Consider the following 19,668-nt stretch of genomic DNA (forward strand, 5'->3'; position numbering starts at 1 on the left):
TGCATCTAACTGATCTTGCAAGATGCAATTGACATTATGGACTTTTACTGTTTTACTACAGGTTTGCCTACTACTATGCGGGTATTGGCTTTGCTGTAGTGATACTGAGCACCATCCAAGTCTGGACATTTTTGACCTCAGCTGCAAGACAGACAGCAAGAATCCAACAAAAGTTTTTTTTCGCCATACTTCACCAGGAGATGGCTTGGTTTGATACCAGCCAGATTGGAACATTGAACACCCGACTGACGGAGTGAGACAGCTCTATTTATCTATGCACCAGAAACATGAGCCAAAAAGAAGTCTGATGTTTACCTTTATGGAATTAGCTACAGGGAATATCCAGGAAACCTTTTTAACTAAGACCCAAAATATTACTGCTATCTGAGCGAGAGATTTGTTATCATTCTTCACTTCATTTTCAGGGTTTCAGTGACATTTCCATTGTGAGAGCGTATGCTGTGAAATGCAATATCTTACTCCTCTGACATTGGCTTGGTAGTGTCTATGAGCTATTTTGCAAACTACTGTAGATAAGCAGCTCTGCTGTCTCCATCTAGTTTACAAAGTCTGAAAACCTTGACATTGTATGAAATGAAACTGCACTGATAGTTATGGGCAATATGTTATCATTTTGAATCTGATCCAAAACTAATTAAAATCCTTAGGAATCTTTGGATCAGGTCCCTTGTGCAGGGCTTCAGAGGAAGGTATGATCAGAGTTTCTCCAGATTTAATATTAGCGGGAGGGATATGCCCAGTTTTCGTAAGATGTGAATCCTGAAGGGAATAAGAGAGGTTTGAATTTCACCAATCCTAGCTCCTACATATATAAATATCAAGAGAAAATTAGTGTGACACACAATGGTTTTCCAGATCATAATTCACTAATACTGTGCTTGTTACTGTATAGGATGCAAAATGGAGATATTCCTTGCCTCAAAGATCTTAAAATCTAATAACAAAATTGAGGAAGATAGGATACATAGGGGAACTTGGAGGAAAAAGTAATGTAAAGGTTTTGGGGGTGATTTTCGGGGCTGCCCGGGGGCGGGGGGAGGGCAAGTGGGGCAATTTGCCCCAGGCCTCGGAGGGGCCTTCACAAGAATATAGTATTCTATGGTATTGCAACTTTTTTTTAATGGAAGGGGCCCCTGAAATTGCTTTGCCCCAGGCCTCCTGAATCGTTTGGGCGGTCCTGGTGATTTTTTATTTTTGTGTGGATTATTCCTTTTAGATATTGCATAAATAAATTGGGTCATGTGTGAATGAGCAGGGGTAGCAATGGCAGAAGTCTGTCTAGAGGTTACATCACAGAAAATGAGTTGTGATCTGCTAGTTTCTAGCCCCACAAAGAGCCATTACTGCTGTTCAGTATCCACGTCCAGAATTCCTACTACCCAATGATTTGAACTCTTAGGGTACGTCTACACTACGGGATTATTCCGATTTTACATAAACCGGTTTTGTAAAACAGATTGTATAAAGTCGAGTGCACGCGGCCACACTAAGCACATTAATTCGTCGGTGTGCGTCCATGTACCGAGGCTAGTGTCGATTTCCAGAGCATTGCACTGTGGGTAGCTATCCCGTAGCTATCCCATAGTTCCCGCAGTCTCCTCTGCCCATTGGAATTCTGGGTTGAGATCCCAATGCAAAAACAGTGTTGCGGGTGATTCTGGGTAAATGTCATCACTCAATCCTTCCTCCGGGAAAGCAACTGCAGACAATCATTTCACGCCCTTTTCCCCTGGATTGCCCTGGCAGTCGCCGTAGCATGGCAATCATGGAGCCCGTTTTGTCACTGTCACTGTATGTGTACTAGATGCTTCTGACAGATGCGGTACTGCACTGCTACACAGCAGCATTCATTTGCCTTTGCAAGATAGCAGAGATGGTTACCAGTCATATTGTACAGTGTACCGTGCCATTGTAAATTGGCGATGAGATGATGGTTATCAGTCGTTCTGTACCGTCTCCTGCTATCATGGGTGCTCCTCACTGGCCTCGCTGAGGTCGGCCGGAGGCACATAGGCAAAAATGCAGTAGACATAGGGTGACATTGAAAAAAGGTGAGAAACAACTTTTTCCCCTTTTCTTTCGGGGAGGGGTGAAGGGTGTAAATTGACGACATACACCCTGAAACACCCGGGAAAATGTTTTTGACCCTTCAGGCACTTGGAGCCCAGCCAAGAATGCAAATGCTTTTCGGAGACTGCGGGGACTGTGGGATAGCTGGAGTCCTCAGTACCCCCTCCCTCCCTCCATGAGCGTCCATTTGATTCTTTGGCTTTCCGTTACGCTTCTCACGCAGCACTGTGCTGAGTCCCTGCTGTGGCCTCTGTCTATCATAGCCTGGAGATTTTTTTCAAATGCTTTGTCATTTTGTCTTCTGGAACGGAGCTCTGATAGAACAGATTTGTCTCCCCATACAGTGATCAGATCCAGTATCTCCCCTAGAGTCCATGCTGGAGCTCTTTTTGGATTTGGGACTGCATCACCACCCATGCTAATCAGAGCTCCATGCTGGGCAAACAGGAAATGAAATTCAAAAGTTCGCGGGGCTTTTCCTGTCTACCTGGCCAGTGCATCCGAGTTCAGATGGCTTTCCAGAGCGGTCACAATGGTGTACTGTGGGATAGCTCCCGGAGGCCAATACCGTCGATTTGCGGCCACACTAACCCTAATCCGACATGGCAATACCGATTTCAGCGCTACTCCTCTCGTCGGGGAGGAGTACAGAAACCGGTTTAAAGAGCCCTTTATATCGATATAAAGGGCCTCATTGTGTGGATGGGTGCATGGTTAAATCCGTATAACGCTGCTAAATTCGGTTTAAACGCGTAGTGTAGACCAGGCCTTAAACTTCTGACAAGCTTCTCTCCAGCAAAACAGAAAAATGTGTGAGGAGGAGGCATTCATCGAAGTTAACAAATCTCTTTTTTAATTAACAGTGACATTAACACCATCCACGAAGGCATCGGAGACAAGTTCTGTATATCTGTACAATTCTTTGCCACGTTTCTCACAGGGATTGTTATAGGATTCATCTACGGGTGGAAAATGACTTTGGTGATGTTGTCAGTTAGCCCTCTCCTTACTGCAACAGCAGCAATTGGATCAATCGTAAGTGCTGGGGAAAAGCAAATAAGAATTCTATCTCTAAAAACACATTGAGAGGGTGTGAACCCCAAAGCAACATGACCTCAAAGTTTGGAGAGCATGGAGATTTGATAGCTGCTTTCAACTACCTGAAAGGGGGTTCCAAAGAGGATGAATCTAGACTGTTCTCAGTGGTAGAAGATGACAGAACAAGGAGTAATGGTCTCAAGTTGCAGAGGGGGAGGTTTAGGTTGGACATTAGGAAAAACTTTTTCACTAGTAGGGTGGTGAAGCACTGGAATGGGTTACCTAGGGAGGTGGTGGAATCTCCTTCCTTAGAGGTTTTTAAGGTCAGGCTTGACAAAGCCCTGGCTGGGATGATTTAGATGGGTTTGGTCCTGCTTTGAGCAGGGGGTTGGACTAGATGACCTCCTGAGGTCCCTTCCAACCCTGAGATTCTATGATTCTATGAGAGCAGCCCTTCTTCTGCTCCACTGGCTCCTGCCTCAAAATTTGCAGAGCTCTGTCTACACTGAGCATCAGCGGGCAGGCATTATTAGCATGCCATGGAGGCTTGGACTGCATCCAGTCACCACCACTCACCACATGGGAAGAGGATGATCTGCATCTATCAATTGTGACCACATTAGTAGATATTGCTTAGTTTCTGAGTGCCACACAAGCTTCATTGTGTTTAGCCTCACAACACCATGCAAGAGAGGGGATTCTCATGTTACACATGGAGAAGTGAAAAACGGAGAAAAGTTACTTACCCAAAGTTGCCCAGGAAAACTGTGTTGGAGTGGGGACTTGAACCCAGGTCTCCTTAATTCTAGGCTCTTTCGCTAAGTGCTTGATCACCCTTTGTATCAGTACATAATTTACACCACTTAAATAGATTTCCATAAAATACTTTCCCCTTCCCCCACCCTCCCAATTTTCCAGTTCCTGTCATCATTCACTACAAAAGAGCTGACTGCTTATGCTAGAGCAGGAGCTGTGGCGGAAGAAATTTTGACTTCTATCAGAACAGTCATTGCTTTCAATGGACAGATGAAGGCATCAGCAAAGTGAGTTTTTTTAACTAATAATTGATTGTACATAATATTTGGGAAAGTGATGTGCTTATTTAAAAAAAAAATCGAAGATGATCAGTCAGTTTATCCCCCAGACAGCTGAGAAGTTCAGTTGAAGATAAATATGAGCATATGGAAGGAGATGTTTTCTGTCACTCATGAATATTTGCAATCACTCAATTGACCTACATGATGGAGGGGCATTGTAAGGCCCAGTTTCCCTCTGACACTAACCTGAAGTTGAATTTGGAAGCTGAAGCTACAGAAAATGCAATCTTCTCTAAGGCTCCAGTCCAACAAAGCATTTCTGCAAATACTTTGAGCACATGCACACTCCTACTGAAATCATTGATTAAAGTGTTTACAGTTAAGTTCATGCTTTACTGGATCATGAGCTTAGGTAAGATTCCCTATCACTTTCCTATGTCATCGACTTCAAGGGGGCTACCCACACGATTAAAGTTAAGTACGTGCTTAGTGCTTTGCAAATAATCCTCCTCTTGCTCTAATCTGAACAGCACCAATGATATCTGAGCAGTTTATGTGGAAAAAATTAATTGCACATCATTTTAGGATCCCTTCACTACTGCGTAAACTGTGCCATTCATTTTGGGCCTTCCCACTTTTGGTCAGGTCATTTTTGTACATAATGTATGTGTCGAGAGGTTCCTACAAACCTGCTCAGCCTGTTATTGAACAATAAAATGATATGCATGTCCTCCTGAAACGTTGTGAGAACATTGCTGGGCTGAACGGTGCTTTCTGTAATGCTCTTCAGAAGCTAAAGGGGATTAGATAGCTAATGAGTGAACAGAAGTTGTTATTGATTGATGGAAAACCATAATTCATCGATTCCAGCCCCCTGCACTGAGGCAGGGTCAAGTATAGCTAGGCCATCTCTGATAGGTGTTTGTCTAACCAGTTCTGAAAACCCTCCAATCATGGGGATTCCACAACCTTCCTCGGTAACACATTCCAGTACTTAACTATCCTAATAGTTAGACAGATTTTCCTAATATCTAACCTAAACCTCCCTTGCTGCAGATTACCTTGATTATTTCTTGTCCTGTCATCTGTGGATATTGAGAACAACCGATCACCATCCTCTCTGTAACGCTCCTTAGCATATTTGAAGACTGTTAGCCAGGTCCCTGCTTAGTCTTCAATTTCCAAGATCAACATGCCCAGTCCTTTTAACCTTTCTTCAGGTTTTCTAAACCTTTTATCATTTTTGTTGCTCTCTTCTAGACTTTCTCTAGTTTGTCCACACCTTTCCTAAACCGATACACTACTCTGGCAGACGCCTCACCAGAGACAAGTAGAGTGGAACAATTGCCTCCCATGTCTTAAATATGATACTCCAGAGTTCACCCCAGAATATTATCTTTTTTTCACAACTACATCACGTTGTTGGTTCATATTCAATTTGTGAAGTACTTGAATTTCCAGATCCTTTTCTGCAGTATTGCTGCCTAGCCAGTTATTCCCCATTTTGTATTTGTGTATTTGATTTTTCCTTCCCAAGTGTAGTACTTTGCAGTTGTCTTTATTGACATTCATGTTGTTGATTTCAGGCCAATTTTTTCAATATTACATAAGAATGGCCGTATTGGGTCAGACCAATGGTCCATCTAGTCCAGAATCCTGTCTTCTGACAGTGTCCAGTGCCAGATATTTCAGATTAAATCAACAGAACAGGGCAATTTTTGAGTGATCCATCCCGTCATCCAGTCCCAGATTCTGGCACTCAGATGTTTAGGGGCATCCACACCATAGGGTTCCACCCCGACCATCTTGGCAAATAGCCATTGATGGACCTAGCCTCCATGAGCTCATTTAATTCTTTTTTGACCCAGTTATACTTTTGGCCTGGCAATGAGTTGTTGACTACATTATGTGAAGAAGTACTTCATTTTGTAAGTTTTAAACCTACTACCTATTAATTTCATTGGGTGACCCCTGGTTCTTATGTTACATGAAGGGGTAAATAAGAGTTTCCTATTCACTTTCTCTTCATTCATTTTCTAGATCTCTATCATATCGTCTCTTAGTCGTCTCTTTTCTAAGATGAACAGTCCAGTCTTTTTAATCTCTCCTCAGGTGGAAGTTGTTCCAAACCACTAATAATTTTGTTGCCCTTCTCTGTACCTTTTCTAATTCTAATATATCTTATTTGAGATGGAGCAACCAGAACTGCACACATTATCTGAGGTGTGGGCATTTACACAGTGGCATTATGATATTTTCTGTCTTATTAGCTATCCCTTTCCTAATGGTTCCTAACATCCTGTTAGCTTTTTTGACAGCTGCTGCACATTGAGGAAATGTTTTCGGAGAATTGTCCATGATGTTTACAAGATCTTTCTTAAGTGGTAGCAGTTAAATTAGACCTCATCATTTTTATGTATAGTTGGGATTGTTTTCCAATGTGCATTACTTTGCATTTTTCAACATTAAATTTCATCTGCCATTTTGTTTCCCAGTCACCCAGTTTTGTAAGATGTCTTTGTAACTCTTTGCAGTCAGCTCTGGACTTAACTATGTTGAATAAATTGTGTCATCTGCAATTTTTGCTACCTCATTGTTCACCCTCTTTTTCATATAATTTATGAAAATGTGAACAGCACAAGTCTCTGTACAGATCCTGGGGGGACCCTGCTATTTATCTCTCCCTGCTGTGAAAACTAACCATTTATTCCTATCCTTTGTTTCCTATTACTCTTAGCCCATGTCCAGGGCCGCCCAGGGGGGCAAGTGGGGCAATTTGCCCCAGGCCCACATGAGAGTTTTTCGGGGCCCCTGGAGCGGGGTCCTTCACTTGCTCCGGGGGCCCCGGAAAACACTCACAGGGCCCGAGCCCCTGGGGCTTCTTCCGCTCCGGGTCTTTGGCTGCAATTCGGCGGTGGGGGGTCCTTCGCCCCGGGACCCCTCATCGCCGAAGACCCCAGCCCCCTGAATCCTCTGGGTGGCCCTGCCCATGTCGTTGCTTAAGAGCCTTTGGTGGGGACCTTATCAAAGGCTTTCTGAAAGTCCAAGTACACTATATCAACTGGCTCACCCTTGTCCACACGCTTGCTGAAACTCTCAAAGAATTTTAATAGATTGCTGAGGCACAATTTCCATTTACAAAAGCTGTGTTGACTGTTCCCCAACATATCATGTTTATCTGTGTGCCTGATAATTCACTCAGAGCCGCCACATTCAGTGAAGTAACACCAGAAGGCAGATCTACTGTTGACAGTTATTGGGCCAGATCCTCTTTTGATGTAAAATCAATGAAGCTGTGTTGATTCACACCATCTAAGAATCTAGATAATTGATTTTTATGGCAGAAAACCCTGGAAGCATGAAAGGAAGCTTGGGAACCAAATGTCATCTGGGTAAATTTAACATTTATCATCTGTTTTCAGATATGATGTTAACCTGGAGAATGCTAGGAAAGCTGGGGTCAAAAAATCCATTACCACCTACACATCTTTTGGTTTCACAGAGTTTATTTTCTTTGGAGCCTTTGCTCTTGCATTTTGGTATGGAACCAAACTCACAGTGGAGGAGAAAGAGAATTATGACATTGGACGTGTGCTAATTGTAAGTACAGCACAATATAGTCCGATTAGCTGAGGCAAACTTTTTTAAAATGGTCTATAAATTAAAGAAAATGCTTTGTTGTTTAAGTACTGCATCAAAAGATCTGTAATTTCTACTCGGGCACAAAGTACCCATCAGACTAAATGTTAAAATATGTTTAATATAAATCAAAAGAGATGTTGAATCTACATATTTAAGACCTCAAAGTTCCAAAACAAATATCTCATTTGGTCACTGTCATGCTGTCTGGAGTGGTTCACGACCATGAGTGCCTACCTCAGGGCAGGCTGCCAGAAAACAGGGCCGACACCCCAAACTGAGGGTGTGTTCTATAATTAGATTTCACCAACCCAGTAACAAATGTGAATTCCTCGATCACTATACCAGGCTTACCGTGGAGTCACGGACAGACTCTCCAGTCTATCTTGCCACACAGACAAACCTGACTTCATGATAAAAGGTCATTTACACCAAAAATCACACCACATTCAGGTTGCTTCCAGTCCCAGAGACTAATCACTTACCCCAGAACAATTGGTATCCTAGATTTTATACCAAAGACAACGCTGGTAGACAATTCTGTAGTAAACTAACTGAAGGTTTATTAACTAAGAAAAAGTAATAAGAGTTATTGAGAGATTAAAGAAGATAAAGTATATGTGCAGATGAGTCAGACTATAATTCCAAATGGTAGCAGAGATGTAGTGTTCTGCCAGTTTCCCAAAAGTCTCTCGGGGCTACCCAGAATAATTCAGGGAATCTCCATCTCCATGTTCATCCATTCTGCCCTGTAAGAATCCAAACAGTGCAGAGATGAAGGATTTTTCCTTGAATCCATACTCATAGTTTTCTTCCCACAGAAAACAAGCTGACCGGGTCAGTACCCCTGTGGGCTTTTCCTTTGATGGCAGAGAGTGAGGAATACATTTGGAGTCTTCGACCCTCGATCATCACACACAATGACCACTTGCTTTGAAATTAACAGTTTTCTGTTAAAGTTCTTCATTTGCATTCCACAAGGCTTCTTTCTCATTTGCAGGGCTAGCTCTAGCTTTTTTGCCGTCCCAGGCAAAAAAAAAAAAGGCGACCGGACTGCTGAAGCAAAAAAAACCCCAAAACCCGGCAGCCGCAGGGAGCTCGTGGAGGGCGGTGAAGGCGGCATGCAGGGGGGTGAAAGGCAGCACCCGCCCGCTCCCTCTGCCCGTGGGCAGGCAGGTGCTGCAGCCCCCTCCAGCCTTGGGGTGCCTCTCCCGGCTGGGCAGGCTCCGAGGGGACCGACACAGGCAGCGCTGGCTGGGGTCTGCGACCTCCACGCGGGGCCGGCAATGCAGCGGGGCTCGGCACAGTGCAAACGGCACTGGGATCAGTGGGGCTCGCCCCTCTGCTGCCCACTGGGCCGCTGCAGAACCCTCCTTCCCTCCCTCCGGTGCCCGCCGGGCCGCCGCAGAACCGTCCCTCCGCTGCCCACTGGGCTGCCGCAGAACCCTCCTTCCTTCCGGTGCCCAGGGGCTGCAGGAGGTGGTGGCTCAGCCGTGCCTTTAAAGGCCGCTCGGCCAGGCCGGGCTCAGAGTGGCGCGGGAGGCGGAGGCTAGTGCAGGCGGCAGGGAGTGGCACGTCCGCGGGAGCCTGGCGGCACGATGAGCAGCGGGGATTGCTAGTTCCTGTCCCCACCCCGGGCCAGGGTCCGTGTCCCTGCAGGGCTGGGCTGGCTGCCCCAAGCTTGGCCGGAATGCCATCACTTACAATGTGCCGCCCCAGGCATGTGCTTTCTCATCTGGTGCCTGGAGCTGGCCCTGCTCATTTGATGGGTTATTTACTGACAGGGCAAACACTATGTGAATGTTTGCTACAGCTTTATAACGGGATCCAGATAAGTGAAAACAATGCATTAGTTAAAACAATGGATGAACATCCCATTAGTTTTCATGAAGTTTAAACACCAAATACATTCTTATACATTTAACAATCACTTTGATCTATACTAATAAACAAGTGATTTGGCCTGGCGTTCAGCTATACATCTGTAAACATTCAGTGAGGTCTGGGGCTTTGTCATGAGCTGGCACCTGGTCTGCCAGTGTCACAGCCATGTGACCATCTTTCATTTTTTTAAATCCCTGCAAGGGATTATTATACTTTACCAAAACTTTTAGATTATTTTTCCTTTGGAAAGGAATAAGGCCCTGATCCTGCAAAGACTTAGGTATGTGCTTCACTTTATGCACTGTGAGTAGCCCCATTGACCTCTGATGAGAACTTAACGTCAGTGGAACTAGTCACAAGGCATAATGTAAAAGATGAGCTTTGAAGGATTGGGGCCTTAGGAAACTGTGGATTAACTCTCTTTGAGGACGCTGAGGTTTTTAATATTGCAAAGAGATGGAGAGATGTCTAATTTCACTATTTATTCTCTTAATGGGAGTTAATGAAAGCAGCAGCAACAAAAAAAGCTAATCCAACTGTTAAAGGGCATGTGGCTGCACACAATAGCTACATTCACCACGTCCTGTGTCAAATCCAGCAAAAGAATAACAACTGGGTGAGCTGGAAAAATGCAACCTGAAATCGTAGTTTTGATTTTATTTTTTTATATTTTTTTTTCTGGAAAAGCTCTTACAGAACCACCAGGATTATCATGACATTTAGCACTAAGGAAACTGCAGATCTGGACCCACTGTACACTAGCTCCTGTTTTTGTTCCCTGTAGGTATTACTCTCTGTGGTCCGTAGCACATTCTTTCTCGGACAGGGCTCCCTACACTTGGAGAGTGTTGCCAATGCTCGAGGTGCTGCCTATGAGGTGTACAAGGTCATCAGTAAGGTACTTAATGTCACTTTTCTAGCAGTCTGAAATTTCTGATTTATTTCTCGAAAAATCCAAAAAGAGGATGAACTCCATAGACTCAGACCACTGAAAACAAAAGTAAGATGACATTTCTCTTCATATTAAGGAGACACAAGCCTTAACCAAAGCCCTAAATGAGCTTATTGCAAACTTGGGGGAAATTGAGATCTATAGCTCAATTTTACAGATTGGGGCCCTCGTTCCTGTTAGGTTTGTCACTCCCTCATTCATTTATTTTTTAGAGTAAGTGGTGAAGAGCTAAGTGAAATGACATTGCTCTTTAAAACACAAGTATATGGAGTGGACATGATTTCAGTTCAACCGCTTTTGATTTGGAGATTAACAGTGCTGTTGAAAGCTCTGGTAATACTGTTGCTGGGGAAGAGGGATGCCACACTTTCAGTAACTAACTCTTAGAATTTTGTACAGCAGTTTGTTATATATCTGCAGTCTCAGGTTCATATTAGGTTAGAACAAAGGGCTGAGTTTTGTCCTCTGTTATGGCCATAAATGCTGATGGATGTCAGTGAGGTTGTGTGGATATAACAAAGGGCAGAATTTTGCCCAGAGAAACTAAATTAAGGGTGCTCAAACTCTGTGTAACCACCTCTGGAGTTGGTTGTTCCTGACCTATTACATTAAGCAAATCTTTAGGGGATTCGCCCTGGACTACAGCAACAATGGCTATAGAGACTCGGGACTCTGTGTCCCAGATTGCCTAGAGTCCTGGATGGAGATAAAACAAGCTAGCAGCTACTACCAGAACCAATCAGAAACCAGAACTCAGAGAGCAGGGTTTTGTTTTGTTTTTCGTTTTGCTGGTCTTGGAGTGTTGCAGAGAGAGCCTAGGAGGTCCCCTTTAAACTTCCCATTCCTACTCAAAGAGAAGATTTGAACTCTGCTGGTGGTTACTGGGTCATTGAAAAGTGTCAGTCCAACAGAGATCAGCAACATGGGAAGTGGAGGAGCAATTCCAGGTCAGGCTATGTAGCGCCAGTAATAAATCCCCAGTTTCTTTATTTTGCTTCTGCATTTTAAGCCAACCAACAATTGCAGGCTGCATCAGTCCTCCAAGAGCTGATTCTCAACCCACATTCTGCCTAGGCAGATGCTGGGAGGGAGCTAAGGGATTTGGGCCCATTGTAAATGTTGGGAGATGGATGATTTAAGGTATAGTTGATGTTTTATTATTCTAGTTGCTCCTGTTCTTTCCTTGTCCCCATCCCAAAATGCTTTGCAGGGTAGACACAAGGATTGCATTTCACTGATATGCAGAATCCTCTTGGGTGAAATACAGCAACCGTTGATCAGTTAAACTGCTATGTAGTGTTGCAGTGTTTCTTTTACTGTCCTAAACAACTTATCCATCAAAAGCCACAACTGTAAAATCACAGAAATGTGTGATACCTTTTTAAAATCTCTCTCCAGCACCGTCTTCTAGATAGCAGTTCCAAGGAAGGATACAGACCAGACAAGCTCAAAGGAGAGATTGAATTCAAAAACATCCATTTCAGTTACCCATCTAGACCTGATGTTAAAGTAAGTGATCTTTTAAAATTCATCTTTGCAATGAAAAGCTGCTGCCATTGTCTGTGTGACCAAAAAGAAAACTGATATTTTATCAATTTAATGTGTTTATTATAATTCAGTTTTTTTTAAAGTGCCCATCCTGTACTCTGGGTATTTATACACCACAGTGTGGTCTTGCTGAAAGAACATTGGGTGAGGACTCAAGAGACCAGGATTCTATTCCCAGCTCTGCCACTGGCCTGCAAAATAACACTTGGCAAGTCACTTCACCTCTCTTCCTCAGTTTCCCCATCTGTAAAATGGAGATAGTAATACTGACCTCCTCTTTGAGATATATGGATGAAATGTACTATGTAAGAGCTAAATGTTATTATAATAGTTATAAAAATACAACAATAAAGAAGGATGAATGTCCTCCCAAAACTAACGCTCTGTCTTCACCACCATTGTCCACCTTTTCTTCATTTTCACCTGCGGCAAAAAGCAAGGGAGAACAAATGGGGCTTACAACATAACCTGAAGGTGAGTAAATTTGGCCTCTGGTGAATTGAATCAGAAGCAAATTCTTCGTTCAGGCTCGCTCACCAAGAATGCCTCACCTCCAGCCCTCATGTGGTTAAACCCAGAAAGCTGTTTGTGTCAGTGCTTCAGAAGATCTCAGCTGCTGTGATATCCCATGTGGGGATAGGTGATCTTGGAGATAGCCAGGACTCAACCTATTTTAAGGCCTATTGGTTAAACCATTATTCTAAATCACTCCTGACAATGAAATGGAAGCCAGTGCAGATCACAGAGCATGGAGGTAAGATTCTCCCTACAGAAAATGCCCTCTAAGAAACAGACTGCCATACTCTCCACCTGCTGAAGTTTGTGAGGGGAGTCATCTTGTTGTACAGTCCCATGTATGGTACTTTGCAGTAATCCAATATTTTCTCTGGATTGACATCTGTACCAGAATTGAAAGTTCAGAACCTTCTGGACAAGTGTAAAAGACAAACAAAATGCTATTAGCCGCTACTGCTTCCTGCGTGCAAAAGCAGCTGTGAATCCAACAGGTTACAAACTCACCTGAGTGTGCTGCTGTTAGCTCTGCCATTTCTTCTGATAAGTTCCTCCAACCTACAAGCATAAACTCAATCATCTCTGAGGTGAGTCACAGCTGACTTGCCTGCATCAAACCCACCCTGTAACTTGCTGGCTAAGCCAGTCGACTTCTCCAAGCTGGGTCTGATGAAACAGAGACCTAGAGCTATGTTAACTGAATACTGAAGTCAGCGTAGTCTGTAATGTCTCACTGTCTTCCCCTAATGGTCTTGCATACAAACTGAGCAGGAGGGTGACAAGATAGAATCCCACATCACTCTACACAGGAGAAACCCTGGGCCGGATGAGCCACAGTTTGAGCCTGTAACTGGAATGGGATGGAGGCATTCAAGAATGATTCCATCCATCCCTTCCAGAGTTCGCCCTGTGTCAGCAGTGGCTCATTATCAATGGTATCAGAGATAGCTGGCAAAGCTAAAAGAATCATCCTGGATACCTGGTTCTCATCAATCACCAGCCAAAGATGATCAACAGACCAGATCAAGGCAATGTCCATTTAAGTCCTAAATTTGGAATGAACTGGGTCAGAGAGAGCTGAAGATTCTAGTTATTGTCAGCGTTACCTTGACACGCGCTTTCCTGCCTTACCTAAAAAGGGAGGTTAGAGATGGGATGGTCGTAATGAGAAATGATGTTAAAGGGGTGGAGAATGATGCTCTTGCTTGGTCAAGCAAACACCAAAGCTTATCTGCTATTAGCTTACTGGAAAACTGGAGCTCTTCTGGTATAGTATAAGGAGATGAGAACAATATTACTGTTTTTTTGATCTTCTATTGAAAAAAATGTGTAGTCATAAATCAGCCTAAATATACAATATACGTAAGAGTTCCCATAGAAGACAAATATTTTGGTCACTAATAATATTAGACATTTATAAGATTGGATAAACGGACTGAGGTAAAATGTTCCTAAATGTGAACATAGTAACAAAAGGTGTCATTACTGCAAAACTAATCCCTCCCTAGTAAATTCTAGAGATTGTCGAACCCTGACTCTTCATTCCATTGGGGATATTAAAACACCCACTTTGTTTTCAGAGCCAAAGGGTTTTTCTTAGGGCAGTCTTTACAGAATAAGAATAGAACAAAGCAAAATTGTTATTAGTAATAAAAACTTTTTCTTGTCATCTTCAAAGTGCTTTCCAACCCGGATTGGAACAAAGGACTGAAAGCAGGCCTGGGAGTCCAGTACACTGTTAGACCAGACCTCTCATTATTGGCTTGATCATGATGTTTTTTCTAAACAAACCATTAATTTAAGTAGCTCTATATGTATTGGACTAACATATAAAGATTATATTTCCAGATTCTCAAGGGCCTGAACCTGAAAGTTCAATCGGGGAAGACCATCGCTCTGGTTGGCTCCAGTGGCTGTGGCAAAAGTACTGCTATTCAGCTGCTACAGAGATTCTATGATCCAGTCCAAGGAGAGGTTAGTTTGGATGAACTGTGGATATTCCTGGCTGCTAGGATGAAGATTAATTTCCTGACTAGATTACACCTATATTTTAAAAGGACATTACACAAAATTGGATTCTTAAAAGAACAAAAGATATGTAGCATCCAAAGAAATTCTGAATCTGATTTTTCATTACTTGTATGCCATGATGATGAGAATATTGTACAAATTTAGATAGGACTTTACTGATATTAAGGGAAGTCAAAATTTGGATTTAAATATTTGGAGATATCCTTTTGGTTTATCCTGCTCCTTCCATTCTTCTAGTCTGAGGTGATTGTGAAGATATATTTTTAATTTTTCCTGGTCATTTTGTTTAAATTTTATTGCTTTATTCCATGTGAGAATAACTATTTGCTAAACAAATACTTAAGTCAATAATTATATCATTATTATTATACCATTATAACAACTAATTATTTGAAACATGATACATTTCCTCTAACTCTTCATTTATGCCTTTCCACTCAGATTACCTTAGATGGACAAGATATTCGGACACTTAATATAAAGTGGCTAAGAGAACGTATTGGCCTTGTAAGCCAGGAGCCTATTTTGTTTGCTACAACAATAGCTGAGAACATTCGCTGTGGCAGAGAGGATATTACTGATTCTGAAATTGAGAAAGCAGCTAAAGAAGCCAATGCTTTTGATTTTATATCCAGACTGCCTGATGTGAGTTGATGTACTTTTGAGCACCTTATAACTATGACGAATTCTTTGGTTTCTCGCTCTCTCTTTCTTTCTCTTTCTCAGTTCTTCTGAATTTTTGTGGCCCAAATTCTCTGCTGGTGCAAATAGATTGCGCTTCACTAGCTTTTCACTGATATGTTGTCATTTATTCCAATTGACAATTTGGCCCTGTAGTGCGGCTTTGCCGTGGTTCGTCCCTCACTCTAGTTCGCCGGCCATCGACTCTGCGGTCATGGGGAATAACGCACACTCAATTAGGGGCTCAGGCCCTTGGAGCGGGGGCTGAGCTAATAGTTAAATGGTGGCCAAGGCCCTAGGTCAAGGCGGGGCCGCAAACAAACAGCCAAAGACTCAGGCCCTTTGGCAGGGGCTTAGTCAGCAGTTCAATAGCAGCCCATGCCCTGGGTCAGGGCGGGGCAGCAAGCAAATAGTCAAAGACTCAGGTCTTTAGGCCGGGGCTGAGTCAGTAGTTCAACAACAGGAGGTCCTAGCCTCTCCAGACCAAGGAGTGGGTGACAGGTAGGATGCAGGCCCTCCCACTCCACTGCGTCCCAGCCCGGGGCCCTAGCAGCGGTGGAAACTCGCTGCTGTCAGTGGGGATCCTGGCTGCAACAAACTGACATAGGCTCTGGCAGTGTTGCAGCCAGACTGGGGCCAGCTGCCCCCGGGTTACTTCCACACTCCCCCTTGTAGGATACCTGAGTTGTGGTAGCATCGCTGGCGGTCTCAAACACCATCGGTTCCTCTGGGTAAGTAGCGGATGGTAGGCTCGGCTCCTCCTCGGGGAAGCGGGCAAGAGGCAAGCTCGGCTCCTCCTCGGGGTAGCTGGAGCGGGGTAGCTTCGGCCAGCCCTTCTCGGGGTAACGAGCTCGGGGTAGGCTCGGCCAGTCCTCGCCGTGGTAACGAGCGAGGGGTAGGCTTGGCTGGCCCGGTGCGAACTCAGGCCAGCCACAGCCTTCTGCTGTCTCCCCAGAGGGAGCTTGGTTGCAGACGTCTGGCCTCTCCGGCGGCTGGTTCCCAACTGAGCTCTGACGGTGAGCGTTTATACTTCCGGGTCTGCGCCGTGACCTCTGAGGGGCGGGCGTAGGACCCACTGACTCCGCCCACATTGCTGTTAGGGGAGGTCCGTCCCTCAGCAGGGCTGTGGGGTATCCCACCACCTCACTACAGGCCCACAATGTTTTTGATTTACTATACTAACTGTATGTCATGTGGCAACATTTTTTAATAGGGTGGATAAGGAATTTCTTTGGACAATGAGAAATTTTTCAGTTTATCACATTCTTTTTATTCTGTTTTCTTCTGCTAAGTATTATCTGTCTTTTCCCACTTCCAATATTTCCGTCTTTTTCTATTTGTTTTTTAAACTGGGTAGAGATTGGCAAACAAAATAGCTTTGATGTGTCCTGAATAGTCACTGGTTAGTATTGTTAGCCAATCAAATGGCTGGATTCCTTCAGCCAGTTCGTCTGTTTTTTCACTTCAGTTGCTTCTTTTTTATAATAATCGAAAAATCTAATTTTGGAGTACATCCTTTAAGCTAATAGAAAACCATCCCACCACATACTAATTTCTGGCCAACTAGAAGGTGAGATAGAGCCAAAAATGTAAACTGATCATTAGGAATTTTAAACTGTCCTCTGCCACAAGGGGAAAAAACACTGAATGTAACTGGCCAAGACAGTTCTTTTAGAAGTAATTATTCTTAAAGTGTTTATTGTAGCATCCATCATAAAACTTTTAAAAGGGGGAATTTCTGTTTGTGATAGTAACAATAAGATGGGGGTCGGGGGTGTAAAAGGATTTCAACTGACCGCTTCTGCAATCTCTACGCTCCTCTGGTTTTCTCAGAAATTTAACACCATGGTGGGGGAAAGGGGAGCTCAGCTGAGTGGAGGGCAGAAACAGCGAATTGCTATTGCCCGTGCCCTGGCAAGGAATCCCAGGATTCTGCTGCTGGATGAAGCCACGTCTGCTCTGGACACTCAGAGTGAATCTGTTGTGCAAGCAGCTCTTGATAAGGTAGGAATCCTATTGCTAGAGTTATCAATCAGTATTAAGAAGCACAACAACCATATGGCAAGCTTGACATTAAAGGCTATAGCATGCCATCTGTTTTTAAGCACAGCTCTCTGCTTGTTTCAAGGAGGGCATTGAAATCAATAGGGATGCATGCTCAAATTTTGATGTCAGGATATGACCCTGTAATATTTAATCAAAACTCCATTAAACAACCTTAGGTTGCCACCCCTGAGGCCCCTCCCCATCTTCCACCTCTTCCCCTGAGGCCCTGTCTCCATCACACGTGCCTTTCCCCCCTGCCCCATTGCTTGCTGGACTGTCTCAAGGAGCTTGCCTGCAGATAAGAGATGGCCCAGCTGAGCAGAGGCTGGTGCGCGTTAATGACCCGGCACTTCTCCCCACCCTGCAGTAACTGAGCTTTTGGTTCAGGTGGCATAGGGCTGCCAGGTTGCCAAAAACTGGGCGCCTATAAAATTAATCCACTTTCCCCTGTCATTATTATAAATGTGGATTTTGTAATCAGAAGTGTCCTTTGATTGTTAAATCATACAGCAGGCGTGGAGATAATGATCAGCTATAAAGGGTCAGCAGGGCTTTTACGCTTGTATTTTCCACACTGTTAGGTAGGGATTTTCTGGGGTGGGGGGTTCACCACATTTTAAAATAAATCTCTCTGGCTTTTCCCCCGGTAAGGCTAGGGCTGGACGTACCACCATTGTGATAGCTCACCGGCTCTCCACAGTCCGAACAGCTGACATTATCGCTGGATTTCACAACGGTGTTGTTGTTGAACAGGGAACACACAGTCAACTCATGACACAGAAGGGTGTCTACTATTCTCTTGTGATGCAGCAGGTAATGAGATGTGATAGAGCACTCCTGACTAAGTGCTTCAGATTTACTGGCCATCTCTCTGCTCCAGAAAATTATCTGCATATCTCACTCACAGGTGCTGATTTTTGTATTTGCTGGTGGGTGCTCCTCTCTGTCCCCCTCCCCCTCCCATGTGACCTGTGGGCAGGGCCTCTGGGCGGGGGCAGGGAGGCTGAGCAGGGGCAGAGCACAAGTGGGCCTCAGGGATAAGAGGCTGAGCAAGAGCGAGGCCTCTTGTTCGAGTGCGATGGGGCCTTGGGGAGGAAGAGGCCAATCGGGGGAGGGGCCTTGGGGCGGAGTGGTGAGTGGGCCATTGGGGAAGGGCCACAGTCCAGGTGCTGGGGCCCTCAAAAGATTATCCAGCCCTGCAAGTGCTGAATACCCCCTATTTTTTTTGGTGGCTGCTTGTGCCACAGAGCACCCACAGTATCGGCGCCTATGATCTCATTGATACTATTGCTGACACATGCAGGTTCTGCACTGAAACAGCTGGGCCATTTTCACTTTCCAGTTTCTGTATGTTTTCTAGTTGAGTGGAAGTTGATCAGTCAATCTTGTTTCTGAGTTGGAAGTGGTTGTTTTTCTCCTGTAGCTTCACATTTACCCAATGTAATGAGTCAAAAACATAACTGAGCAAAAGAGGTGGATGACATTATCACAGAACTATATAGATAGTGCGGGGGGGACATACAGAGCCAAATTCTCTGCTGGTGTAAGTTGCAACTGCATCAACTTATACTGGCAGAAAACTTGGCCTATACAAACTACGATGTGAAAGTGACCATGTAGCCAAAGTGGTGGTGTTTTTGTTTGTTTCCTTACCAAGTACATGTTCCTTCCCCTTGCTGCAAACTGTCTTGTGACTGTGTATCACTATTCCTTGCTTGTCACTAGGATCATGGTGGAAACACTCAAAATGAGATATCAGAAAATGATGAAAAGACAGAAGATGAAGACTATGGGGAAGAGGAGCTAGAGGATCTCAGGATGGAGAACCTGACTGATCTTGGTGGTTTTGAAGAACCAGGAATCATTGAGATGGGAAGCATTCCTAAGAGATCCAGAAGGCATAAAAGCAGAAAGACCTCTTCTAAGAAAAAGTCATCTGAAAAGAAGAAAACAAAGGAGAAAGAGGTGTGGCAAAGTACCTTCTTCTCTCAGCAGGCTCAGTCCTTTTTAGCCTTGGAGACACAGGCTTGGGCAAAGCAAACCCTTCTAGGTAGCACAGGGCCTGGCTAATCCTTCCCACAGTCAGTCCCTTGTGCTTGTTTTCTCCCCTTCTGGGGACAGAGTGCAGCCTTCCTTGCTGGAAGGATTCAGAGCCTTGCTGCACCTACTTGCTGGCAGCTTCCCTGCTTCTCTCACTCTCCCTCCTGC

The 19,668-nt window shown here is 44.2% G+C and overlaps 1 protein-coding gene across 4 annotated transcripts in view; it reads left to right on the plus strand.

The window, feature by feature from the left end:
• LOC120398544 (ATP-dependent translocase ABCB1-like) overlaps positions 1-19,668 on the plus strand; it is a 65,854-nt gene that overhangs the window by 19,989 nt on the left and 26,197 nt on the right. For all 4 annotated transcript variants that reach the window (XR_005594519.1, XM_039526053.1, XM_039526054.1 and 1 more), the window contains 11 exons: positions 62-253; positions 2,955-3,126; positions 4,048-4,172; positions 7,589-7,766; positions 10,474-10,587; positions 12,040-12,150; positions 14,551-14,676; positions 15,175-15,378; positions 17,248-17,418; positions 18,112-18,273; positions 19,186-19,425. Coding sequence is in view for 3 of the 4 variants with exons in the window: in XM_039526053.1 (XP_039381987.1) it covers positions 62-253; positions 2,955-3,126; positions 4,048-4,172; positions 7,589-7,766; positions 10,474-10,587; positions 12,040-12,150; positions 14,551-14,676; positions 15,175-15,378; positions 17,248-17,418; positions 18,112-18,273; positions 19,186-19,425 (1,795 nt within the window). In the remaining variant the exon portion in view is untranslated. The remainder of the gene's footprint in view (positions 1-61; positions 254-2,954; positions 3,127-4,047; positions 4,173-7,588; positions 7,767-10,473; positions 10,588-12,039; positions 12,151-14,550; positions 14,677-15,174; positions 15,379-17,247; positions 17,419-18,111; positions 18,274-19,185; positions 19,426-19,668) is intronic.

The sequence above is a fragment of the Mauremys reevesii genome, linkage group 2 (assembly GCF_016161935.1).
Source record: "Mauremys reevesii isolate NIE-2019 linkage group 2, ASM1616193v1, whole genome shotgun sequence".
Classification (NCBI taxonomy): Eukaryota; Metazoa; Chordata; order Testudines; family Geoemydidae; genus Mauremys; species Mauremys reevesii.